General features: G+C 40.7%; 1 protein-coding gene across 1 annotated transcript in view; it reads left to right on the top strand.

The window, feature by feature from the left end:
- Positions 1–2,036: 2,036 nt before the first annotated feature.
- ank1b (ankyrin 1, erythrocytic b) overlaps positions 2,037–12,241 on the top strand; it is an 80,422-nt gene continuing 70,217 nt past the window's right edge. The window contains exon 1 of the mRNA XM_053649440.1: positions 2,037–2,198. Coding sequence (XP_053505415.1) covers positions 2,073–2,198 — 126 coding nt within the window. The 5' untranslated portion in view covers positions 2,037–2,072. The remainder of the gene's footprint in view (positions 2,199–12,241) is intronic.

Below are 12,241 nucleotides of genomic sequence, written 5' to 3'. Positions count from 1 at the left end.
TGCCATAGTTGAAGTCACAGAGATCACATTTTTCCCCCGTTCTGTTCTTCGATGTGAACATTAACTGATGCTCTTGACCTGTCAATCATGTGTGCTGCTGCAACATGATTGGCTGGCTGGTTAACTGCATAAATGCATAAACAGGTGTACAGGATTTCCTATTAAAGTGGACGGTGAGTGTATATTAAATTAAATCACGAGTGAAGAGTAACAACTTCTGTTACTTTTGTTACTCAACTGACACCCCCTCCCCACCCCCACCCCCACCATCAACCAGCTTGAAATCTGATAAAGCTTGGACCCGCCACACCCACAAGAGACAAACTACAAGTGTAGCTTGTAACTTCAAACATCAGTATATGAGCGCAGTTTCGTTAAGAAGAGGACGGTTTATTGTGAACGTTACCGATCGACTCGGTGTCATCGAGGCTCAATGCCCTCACGACCACAAATAAAGATGATCTGTTGCAGGTCATGTGACCCCACAGATCTATCGCAGTGGGAAACACGTTTGCATGGCTGCGTCTCTTGAGCATGTTGCTGGAGATCCAGACTTAATAGCTTTAATTCCTCATCAGGTACATGTCCTTACAGTGCTATATTCAGCAGGCCTGTTAATAAGGCATTCGTTACGAGCTATAAACATTAGGGAGTAAGGGAAATGATAAAAACAGGGACGGTTATTGCTTCTGAGCCCTTTCTTTTGAAGCTGGCGTGTGTGGAATTGAGATGGGAAAATTGATCATGTAGGCATTTCTTGGTGTTGCCTGGCCTCCATTTCACTGCGGGGTGTCAGTGGGCCATTTTTGAATTTCAGGCTGTGGGGTGTTAGGCTGAGGATTTGCTGGAAATGTGAATAAAGCTGGTGATATCAGCGTATCCCCCCCCCAAGATTATTATTTATCACACTGTACGAGATGATATGTCAGAATAAAATCTTGGCCGAATTCTAAAGCACTCTGTGTGATAACATGTTCTCCATGTCAGATTATATGATGAAGATCCCATAATGATAGATCTGTAATAAAGAAAATGACTACGTTTTGATTATGTCATCAATCAGATTGATCCAGGCTTGTGCAGAAAACGGGCTCGCGTACACACAGACATTCTTCAAAGTGAGCTGAAGGGAATAAGGATATTTCTTCTGTCCATTAGCATGTTTCATTTTACGTTTCCACATTTCACCACCACTACTGTACCTGTAGCTGTCCCATGAGTTTTGCATCATCCTAAGCCATCCTCATAGTGGTGGCTTTTACATGAGCATCGTAGCACTGCTCAAACTCTGAGATTTGAATAAAAAATGTCTTCCACTGCCAGAATTTTGTTGTCGCTGTTGGGGCACTAAATCGGCCACCGTTGAGCATGTCGTGTTATGCATTATGCTAAGACCGCTAATCTCAACTCACGACCAAAGAAATCTTTTATAATGTTTTTTAAACATGTTTTTTTTAAATATTAAGTCGGTGTCAGACTGTACACCGTACAGTGTAAAGCCAATTTAAGGCTGGAATGTAAAGGGTTGCAGTATAAAAATGGACATTTAAAATGCATCTTGTTGCTTATCATAGGAAAGCTGTGAAATAAAAATAAGCTGAATAGATCTGGGTGCACATCAAGTGCATACAGTGTGTATGTATTCTGGAGCTGTGCATGAAGGAATGCTGACAAATGGAAGGAATGAGGGATAGAGCGAGAGCGAGAGAGAGTGAGAGAGAGCGCTGCTGCAGTATTCATCCTCACAGTGTTGAGCCTGAGACTGCGTGACTGACTGGTGTGTGCTGATCAAGAGAAAGGGAGAGAGAGAGAGAGAGAGAGAGAGAGAGAGAGAGAGGAGGGGGAGGGGAAGGCTCCTGTGCGGATGAGAGGCAAGAAGCGGCAGCAACGGCAGCATCAGCAGCAGCTCTTTTTTTTGCGGTGTGCTGCCTGGGACCAGCTACCTCGCACGGCGCTCCCTCCCAGGGGCTTAGCGCCGCCACCACCCCCGCACTGGCACCTGCAGGAACTGGTGCAGGCACTGGCCCAAGGACTGGCACGAGGACACTGAGGCATACGGGCGCAGCGGCACCATGGCGCAAGCCGCCAAGCAACTCCGCAAAAACAAGGACCTAGCCGAGGCTGCGGCCCAGGAGCTGAGGGAGAAAGAGGAGGAGAAGATCAAGAAGAGGAACCGCTCGAAGGACCGCAGGCGCAAGGTAAAGAGCCTTCGGCTTTCTTCCATTATCTCTGCGAAATCTGAGGAGGCACCGCACAGACGCATTAACCAGACACACACAGACTGGTTTGCAGATCGTGCTGCAGCTGCATTAGTCCGAGATTCATTCAGCCAGGAGATGCAGGAGGAGATGCAGGAGGAGGAGGAGGAGGAGGAGGAGGAGGAGGAGGAGGGGGGTCAGTGGGGACTTGGAGATCATTGGTTAAGTAAGCCCTCGGCTCTTCTGAGACTCGAGAGCATGCTTTATGCTTTTGAAGCTGATGTCATTTACATCCGAGGCTGCAGTGTGAGCAGCGCGACGTACACCTCTGTTCTGTTTGCATGCTTTATGTATTCAGCTGCTCTAAAGGCAACAGGGAACCTTCGACACGCTCTATTGTTTGGTTGATCCTCTTTTATCAAGGTATATCTCAGCAATATCCACAAACTCTGCATATATATATATATATATATATATATATGTGTGTGTGTGTGTGTGTGTGTGTGTGTGTGTGTGTGTGCATGTGTGATTACTACCTAAACATCCACCTGCAGCTCTTTGTATGCAGGTCCAATGTTAGAGTCTATGCACAATCCTTCAGAGACTTCTTTTGCTTCACCATCAATGCCTTGACAAAAGCAGAGCTGCTCAGTGTACATGCTTTTCAGATCTTCACTACCGAGATAAAGCCTGATGTTTTGGGTGCATGTGACTGACAGAAGTTGTCCACGGCGTCTGGTATGCTCCAACTGGATTGATCTGTCAGGCTAGCATTTATCACGGCAGCACTCCACTATGCGAGCAGACAGAGCTCTGAGGGCGGGGTGTGCTAGGAATGTCACCGCTGTACTAATTAGCAGTCTCACACACATGCAGGCACTCAACACACAGGAAACGAAAGCAATTTAAAGCCATGGACTTTTTCATCGTTAGTCTGACACCAGATGTCAGAGTAGCCAGGCAAGACCTTGATTAATTGATTAGCCTATCTAACTATGCTAATGTTGTCATGGTGCGAGAACTTGCATGACGTCCTTCGAATTTTAACGTTCAACATTGTGTGTTTCCATCCACTGTGATTATCCCACCACATACACAGTCACACATGCTGACACCATCTTAGAACAGCAATGGCTTGTGCTAAGCTTGTGAAAATCATAGAAATGCTTAGCAGAGCGTGAGGAGTGAGAGCGTAGGATCCAAGATGGCCGCTACTACAGTGTTGAGCTACGCAACAGTGTGTCATGCGGTGCTAGAATCCATATAAGCAAGTCTGTATGAGACACCGAACAACCGGGACACCGTTTGATGATTAAACAGTTTGCACGACGCGCAAAGATTCCATCACAAGTGTAAAACTGAAGGAGCAAACTTCAGACACAAAACACGTCTCAAGTCTACTCTACCTTTAACGTAAGCGGGAAAATCGTAAGGTTTTTAAATGGAAGTTTGAGAAATGTATCTCTACCGTACAATTTACAAAACAATCGAATTTGAAAAACGAAACGTGGGGGTATTCTGCAATAGAGCAACAATCCAAAACTTAAGGCAAAATCAACAATATAATGGTACAACTAAAGTACAAAACTGAATTCAAAAGCAGGTCAGAGTTACGTATATAAAAGATGCTGAAGCTGGTAAAAACGCAAAACCAGGATCAGCTTGTATTAATGAACTAGCAGGGCTAAGCCCCCTGTCTGTCAAAGATAAAAAGACAGCAATATAACGTTTCATTGCTGGAATCCACCTAAGATCATTTGCAGTCAGAAATGTCCCAATGCGGATTATTGTGGACTTTTGTGGAAATGAGCTCAACAGCACCACCAGTGGTTGTAAGCAAAACACACTATACGATGTATGATGAAGCGAGGCTGGTGCTGATTTCTTTCTATCCCAAACTGTACATTCATGCAGCCTATCAATGATGGGTTGTGCCAGGTGATTACACAGAGTGACACGCCCCCTAGATTTGATCTTTATTTGGGGTGATATATTTCATCTGTAACAAGTTGTCAGCAGTGACTCAGATGGCACATGTGAAATACAGCCAAGACTTTAATGAACATGAACGAGGTGGATTATTTACTCTGTTCTCTGTTCTTTTAGGTCAATTCTTTGAATGTCTGGATTTCAGTATAGTCAATAATACCGTATCAAGGCATCTTGCTGCACAGTATCATTTAGTCTGAAGTACTGTAAACATTTTCCCAGAATACCAGCTTGGCAACAATATCAAATTAGAAAACATCTTTAGTACTTAGTATTGTATCGTGCTGGTTCGAACACATTATTGTATTATAGAAACTACTGGAATTCTTTCAGTGTGGGTAAACATTTAAATATTTATATATTATATTTATATATTCATTCATATCCAAACTTTTGACCATTTCTTAAAATAATAAAACAACTTCTGTGAAATCCAAACTAGAAATCCTAAATAAATATCTTGTTGACTTATTATATTTCTTTATCATCTTAATGTCATGCCGAGGGTGCGTTTAATTTTGTGCGCTAAGGATGAACTTTTGCACTCAACTATCTAACAGATTTCAGGCTGCCTTAATGAAATCATGGTGAACAGTTTGTTGAGTATGAACATAGACTCTGTTTGAGTTGAAGGTGATATGAAGATAAATAAAAAGATAAATATGAAAATGCTACTACAGGATACTACAGAAATCCAGTAGGGGCATATATATTTTACTTTCCCTTTCTATTGCCTCAAACTCATGGCTTTTGCCTTTTGATTTTGAGATAATCATAAATAATAAATAGTGGCTCTTTCATAAATATCCATCCATCTTCTATACCGCTTACTCCTTCTTCAGGGTCACGGGGAAACCTGGAGCCTATCTCAGGGAGCATCGGGCACAAGGCAGGGTACACTCTGGATAGGGTGCCAATCCATCCCAGGGCACACAAACACACACGAACCCCCATTACATTCAAAATGTTTGGGCTAGCTAAGATGTCAATTTTTGCCAGGGGAGGACTCTTTCCCATCGTCTTCATGAAATCACTGTCTAGAATTTGATTTAGAAGGTGCATTTTCTTACAGCGTACCTTTTAAAATGTGACATTATTTCACTTTTTTTTCCAAACAAAAGTCTGTGCTAAAATGATCTTTCAAGCACTAAACGTATCCCTGAAGGGCTTCGAAGCACTTTTTTAATCTTGAGTGAGATGCCTGGAGTAGCAGATGTCGGAGCAGCCAGGCGTGTCCTGTACAGGGGGAACAGAACCAGAGAAAAAGCGAATGCTCTGATAATTCTTTGATGTCTAGTTTTGTTTCTGGTTCTCAGGAAGTGCGGTGTGTATAATTAATAGACAGAATTTAAAACATGGAATTTTACATTCTCTAAGTCGCAGATCTCAGACTTTATACTATACACCAGATTAAACAGAATTATATTAAATTAGTTTAAATTGTGTTATACCATAGCACCATTCTCCTATAACGTCACGTCTTCGAGTGTTTTATTCCTAACTTTATTCAGAGCCTGATTTGATGTTTTATTGGTTGTATTATTATTATTATTATTATTATTATTATTATTTGGACAAAAATCAACCTTTTCTATCCTCTTTGGTTTCATGATGCTATCAATATTTTATCACCCAAGTGTTATTAATGAGCTATTAGATAGACTTGTAGTGTTTCTATCCTTGTAAAATAGGTTTAAGGGCATTTCAAAAGCAAATCTATGACATTTCGGTGAAAAACCTTGCTAGCTAAGCTAACTAAGCTTGATTTTACATCTCCAACACCTCTGAACCCAACCCAAGTCCCAAGCTGCCTAAGATGAGACCCTGAGTATGTGTCCTAGGTGAAGGATTCTGCTTTGAATTATGAACAAGGGTCAATATATTTTTTTTATATATACTTCTGACGTTCCTCATTCCAGCACGACAAATCCATACGACTCCCAAAAAATCCACCAACTTTAATTTTTTTTTAAATAAAAATGAACTCTAACCAGGACATGTGTTGTGTGTCTTTGATGGTTGTTTTATCCTTCGATAAATGTTAAATAAAGAAAACTTCACCACATCAATTATTATACTTTTTTCTTTAATAAATAACACTATTATTAGTGTTAGATTATGTGGCGTGACGTACATAACTCCTTGCGTAAGTTCTACTTATAGCTGTCCTATAAGTTACTTGTGCATAAGCTACAGTAGAAAGGATCATGTGTTAGAACCAGTGCATTAATATAAACCTGTGATTTGCAGCTCCACTGCTGTTATAGGAAATGAATCAACAACTTCTGGCTGATCAGAATCCAGAATTGAACACAGCCCACAGAATGCTGGAGTTTATTGAAGTTTGTTGCTAGCTAATTAGGTATGGTGAGGATTACAAAATGCATACCTGTTTGATGTTTTTCGGGTTGTTTTTTTTTTTTAACACTAAAAAGTTTGTTTCACAAAATACTGGTGCATTGCAGATGTTTTTTACAGCAATACTGGGCTCAGTAACCTACACTATATAGCCAAAAGTATGTGCACACCTGACCATCACACCCATATGTGATGTTTGGCCTTCCTCAAATTGTTGCCACAAACTACAGGGATTAGGCCAAACCTGTTCCTGCGTGACAATACCAGTGCCCATGAAGACATGGTTCACCAAGTTTGGTGCACAGTGGCCTGCACATAGGCCACATGACCTCAACCCCACTGAACACCACTGGTATGAACTGGAACACCTACTGTGTACCAGGCTTCCTCGCCTGACATCAGTGCTCGACCTCACTAATGCTTGTGTGGCTGAATGGGCACAAACTTCCACAGCCATGCTCCAAAACCTAGTTGAAAGCCTTCCCAGAAGATTGGAGGTTCTTATAACAGCAAGGATGGACTAAATCCGGAACGGGAGGTTTATAAAGCTCATGTTGGTGTGTTTGTCAGGTGTTGTTTGCACGGTCGGCTTCTGCGTCACCTGTTTCCTGCTTCACTCAGCTACTCTGTGAACTGAAAACCTTTGCATTCCTTTGTGATTGTGTTTTTACTAACAATGTGCACGTGCACATGCGTGTCCTTACAGCAGGTGTGCACTTAGCTTATCAATTGCCAGAAAAATGACTCATACAGGTCATACAGGTCTTTTTAATGCTTATTGTGCGTAGTATTTTGTTTCAATTGCAATGGATTAAGCAGTGAACAGCAGGGCATCTGCAGGTATCAGCCCTTCAAATTGAATACTTTTTAATACCATATTCAAGACATTTCCAAAACATTTTAAGATCTGCACGTCACTTCAATTGTGCTACACGATACATCAGCTATAAAGGATTGTGTTTATGCATACACATCCATTTCTGGGTTTAATTATAACAACTATAGCAGGGTAAACTTCTATAGATGTAGATGAGAGACTGTAGTAAATATTCTTTTTGCATTACCGTTTGCTCCAACAGTGAAAGAAATAATTAAAAAAAAAAAATCCAGTATTTCCTTTCCATGACTTTCCAAGAGCGGAAAATCAGGTGAAATGCTGTAAACCTCTGCCCACAGAAATGTTTCAGATTACGCTAACTTAAAACCAAGGCGAATTTGGTGCATGTTGCGTCTAAATTCACGTTCTAAGCGACTCAAACTCACAGCACAGACGGAGATGAAGCTGGTGTGGAAGCACCATTTACCGTGAGCCGAGCCGCTCTAAAACACAGATGGGCCGCACACACACTCTGAGTGCAACCCAGTGACACGGTTTTATCATTTCAAAAAGCATGAACGAAAATAAAATCTTAAATTTTTTTTTTTTTTAATGGTTTCAGCTTGGTTGCATTCTTAAGACCTTTGAAACATGGATTTACATTTATGGCATTTCGGCAGACGCCCTTATCCAGAGCAACTTACATTTATCTCATTTATACAACTGAGCAATTGAGGGTTAAGGGCCTTGCCTAAGGGCCCAACAGTGGTAGCTTGGCAGTGCTGGGGCTTGAACTCCTGACCTTCTGATCAGTAACCCAGAGCCTTTAACCACTGAGCCACCACTGCCCCAACAGCTCTCATTTAAGACATTTTAATACCAATTAAGACCTTATTTTTACATAAAGGCATTGAAGACATTTGAAGACTTTTTAAGGACCCGCAGAAACCCTGGAACAAATGTCTCAAGTGTGAAACGACCAAATGAAGAAAGAGGGCAGTGAGAACAGCATTTTGGGGGGATAGGTTGTATGAGCACTTGTTTTTAATGGTTGACCTTTTACAAGTAATTAAAAAATGTATCCTACTATTTTACATAAACATAAAGACATCTCTATTTTTTGCTATTTCATTTCAAACCAAACCACACTTCAGTTAACATGATTTTTACGTACACTGTAAAACCGGATAAGTTCATTTAACTAAAAAAAAAAAAAGAATTACCTCAAAATTTTTAAGTTGATAAATCAATTTCTTTAAGCCAAATTCACTCAAATATAACAAAAATTTTACTTAAACTTGTTCTATTTAAGTGTATCTGGCTTAAAGAAATTGATTTATCAACGTAAAAATTTTGAGGTAATTAGTTTCCTCAAATTTTTTGAGTTAAATCTATCCAGATTGGCGATAGTGTCATTTTACATGAACACTGTAAAACCGGATAAGTCCGTTTAACTCAAAAAATTTTAGGAAACTAATTAACTCAGGTTTTTTTTAAAGTTGATAAATCAATTTCTTTAAGCCAAATACACTTAAATAGAGTTAATTGAATAAAATTTTTGTTATATTTAAGTATATTCGGCTTAAAGAGATTGATTTATCAGCTTAAAAATTTTGAGGTAATTAGTTTCCTCAAGTTTTTTGAGTTAAATGAACTTATCCGGTTTTACAGTGAAGTCACCTCACAGTAATTTCTGTTTTATGAAAACACAGAACAAAACAGCATTTGCATACAATTTACATATAAATGATGAATCAGTATTTGTATTTCAAAAGCAATTTTTTAAATCGATCTATTAAAAATACTGTTCTGAATCACAGTGCGCAATATCAATGCAAAAACAAATGTGAAGGACAGATATTCAGTGGGTAATATACAATGTGTTGAGGTCAGAGACTGAGGTTAACCGAGTGCGCTAAAATGAATGTCGGCTGTGGTAACTTTATGGCATTAACACGCTGTTCATCGAGATCGTTATTCTGTCAAGGTTTAAATGGAGGTGTGGATTTTGCAGAAAGATAAAGAAATGCTGTGCAAGTTGCTTTTACATTTTTACTAACTACCGAAAATATTAACGATCAGCCAAGAGATGTTTCTGACTCTGTATAGCACACTGGTATCTATAAACAGGGACAAAAGGACATTGCAAAGCTAAAAGCAGCCATAGCTCTATCTTGAAACCAAACCAATTTATTTCTTAACACATAGCTTGGTAGCAACAGCATTAGACTCAGACAGGAAGAGTGGCCTAAAGTTTAAAGATGGAATTGTAAATGATTCAGATTAGTAATGAGACTTTATTGGTCACATATACATTACAGCGAAATGCTTTTTTCTTCACATATCTCAGCATGTTAGGAGGGTGGAGTCAGCCATGATACAGTGCCCCTGGAGTAGAGAGGGGTAAGGGCCTTGCCCAAGGGCCCAACAGTGGTAGTTTAGCAGTGCTGGGGCTTGAACCCCTGACCTTCCAATCAGTAACCCAGAGCCTTAACCACCAAGCCACCACTGCCTTCTGGAAGTCCATCTTTTTTCAGCGGGTTAGCTTGTTTGGCTCAGCTCACCATCTAGCACCGACCCTTTTGGCTCCTGAATGACTTGTTGCCATTTTTTTAAACCATATATTTTTGCAACATTTTCTCATTTACCAAAAAGGGATAAATGGCTCATACATGTGAGTCGGCTCTCGAGGAGCCGACTCGTTTGCAAATGACACATCGCGAATTCAGATGAGAATATAACACGAAAGTTATTTGTATTTCTAAAGGTATCATTCTGTTACTGAGCCAAACATTCACTGGGTCTGAAATCGCTCCCTCCCTCAATGTTTTCTATATAGTCCGTTCTACATCAAGCGCTGTACAGGGAACACAAGTAACACTGGGCAGAATTCAGACAACACTTAATAGTGAGTGCTCCAGAAATGACATCATCAGTCACTAGATAAAAGTTAGAAATGACCTTGAACTCGGACAACACTACAAAGTGGCTGCACGCCAAATAGTGCACTATAGAGTGACTAGGGAATTAATTCAGACACAGCAAATGTCTTTTGAGGAGACTGTTTGGGGGTTTAGCAGTCTGTAGAATGGTAAACTGGTAGCTAAAAGCTTCCTTTCCACAAATATGACTACTAAACAAACCCCCACTAAGTTTAAGGGTAGTTTTAGATTTAGCATTAAAGATGAACACGGTTAACAGGGTAATAACTGTAGTGTAACAGGTAAACATGTTAATAACTATAACCATATGGAATGACCTTTATAACACTTTTCCAGTCTCAGCATGTTCTCAGTGGTTTCAGAGATAGGATTTCCCTGATCTTCTTGTAAACCACACTGTTATTACACAGACACCCCAGCTTCACATTTATACAGTATCTTCACAAGTATTGCAGCTTGCACTGTAGGCTGACTGGCATTACTAAATTGTTCATAGTGTGTGAATGTGTGCACGATTGTGCCCTGCCATGGGCTGGCCTCCCAGGCACTTCGTGCCCAGTGTTCCCTGGGTTAGACTCCAGGCTCCCCTATGACCCTGTATTGGATAAGCGGTACAGAAAATGGATGGAGGGATGGATGGATGGTGGCTCATTTGTTAAGGCTATGTATATTGATCAGAAGGTTGGGCGGTTCAAGCGTCAACACTGCCAAGCTGCCACCGCTAGGCCCCTGCGCAAGGCCCTTAACCCTCTGTGCTCCAGGACTGCTGTATCGTGGCTGACCCTGTACTCTAACAAGCTGGGATACGCCAAGAAAAGAATTTCACTGTACTATAATGTACATGTGAGAAACAAGACTGTTATTCTTCTTGTGTCAAAGCAATGAAATAATTATTCATGGTTTGATCTTGCTTGTTAACAAAAAAACAATATAACAATACACAGTCAAAATGGAAATGTTGTACATGACTCTGAGTCTCGTGCTTCCCTTGAATTATTTTTGAGGGTATTGTAGAGCATCACTGTCTGCTGAAACCTCTCGGGTTCTGCCATCCTTGACTTGACGAAGCGGAGGCGAGCCAGCAGTAGGTGGGAAGACGCAATAGACATCAACACTCCACTCAGACACGCTTGCTCACTTCCCAGCCACGTTGGCTCAATATCAAACACCTGTCAGCTCTCTGAAATAAATGTCAAGTGGACTGGCAGTGGGAGGTATAATCAATTTACAGAATACTGCAATGAACCTGTTGGGACAAGAATAAAGTGCTTAAAGTGATTGGTCAGACTGCAAGGTCAGCAGCGATTTCTTTAAAAAATGCTTTACAAAAAACAACAACAAATGTATTCAGTTATTCGCTTACCCTAGTTGTAGTCAATGAGCCAAGATGTGTTTGATGTTGAAGGGCTGCTTCTTGAGTTGTGTACTGGAGTGTTATGGGGCGGCCATCTTGGACCAATTTTTCCTTAGCGATTTGGTATTATTCCATCCCCCAGGCCCCGTCTCCTAAAGTCTGAAGCTGGAATTGGTCCTTTTTTCCCTTCCTGGTTCCCTGGAAGTACTTCTGGTACAGCAATAACAGTGCTCAAGCTTATAATACCAGTACGAGTAGATTTTAGGCAGCAAAAAGAAATGGTCTGCTATGTGAAAACAGCTAATCTGACAAACTCGCAAGCCAACCGGCAAAATTTCACCTCAAGTTAGTGTAACTCTTTGTTCCTCCTAATCTGTCAGTAGCATCTAGCTCTGAAAGTGAGTACAGTGAGACAGCAACTTGTCCTTCATAATGCCATACCAAAATGAATATCTGCTGCAAAGTATTTAATACAAACAAAACAAACGAAATATCTCGAGCACTGCTATTTCCTTAAGCTTCCATAACTTCCTATCTCAGAGTGATCTCAGGAAGCGCCAACATAAATCGCGACCATTTTACT

Source organism: Ictalurus furcatus, chromosome 18 (assembly GCF_023375685.1).
Source record: "Ictalurus furcatus strain D&B chromosome 18, Billie_1.0, whole genome shotgun sequence".
Lineage (NCBI taxonomy): Eukaryota > Metazoa > Chordata > Actinopteri > Siluriformes > Ictaluridae > Ictalurus > Ictalurus furcatus.
This window is presented reverse-complemented; position numbering and strand designations above follow the sequence as displayed.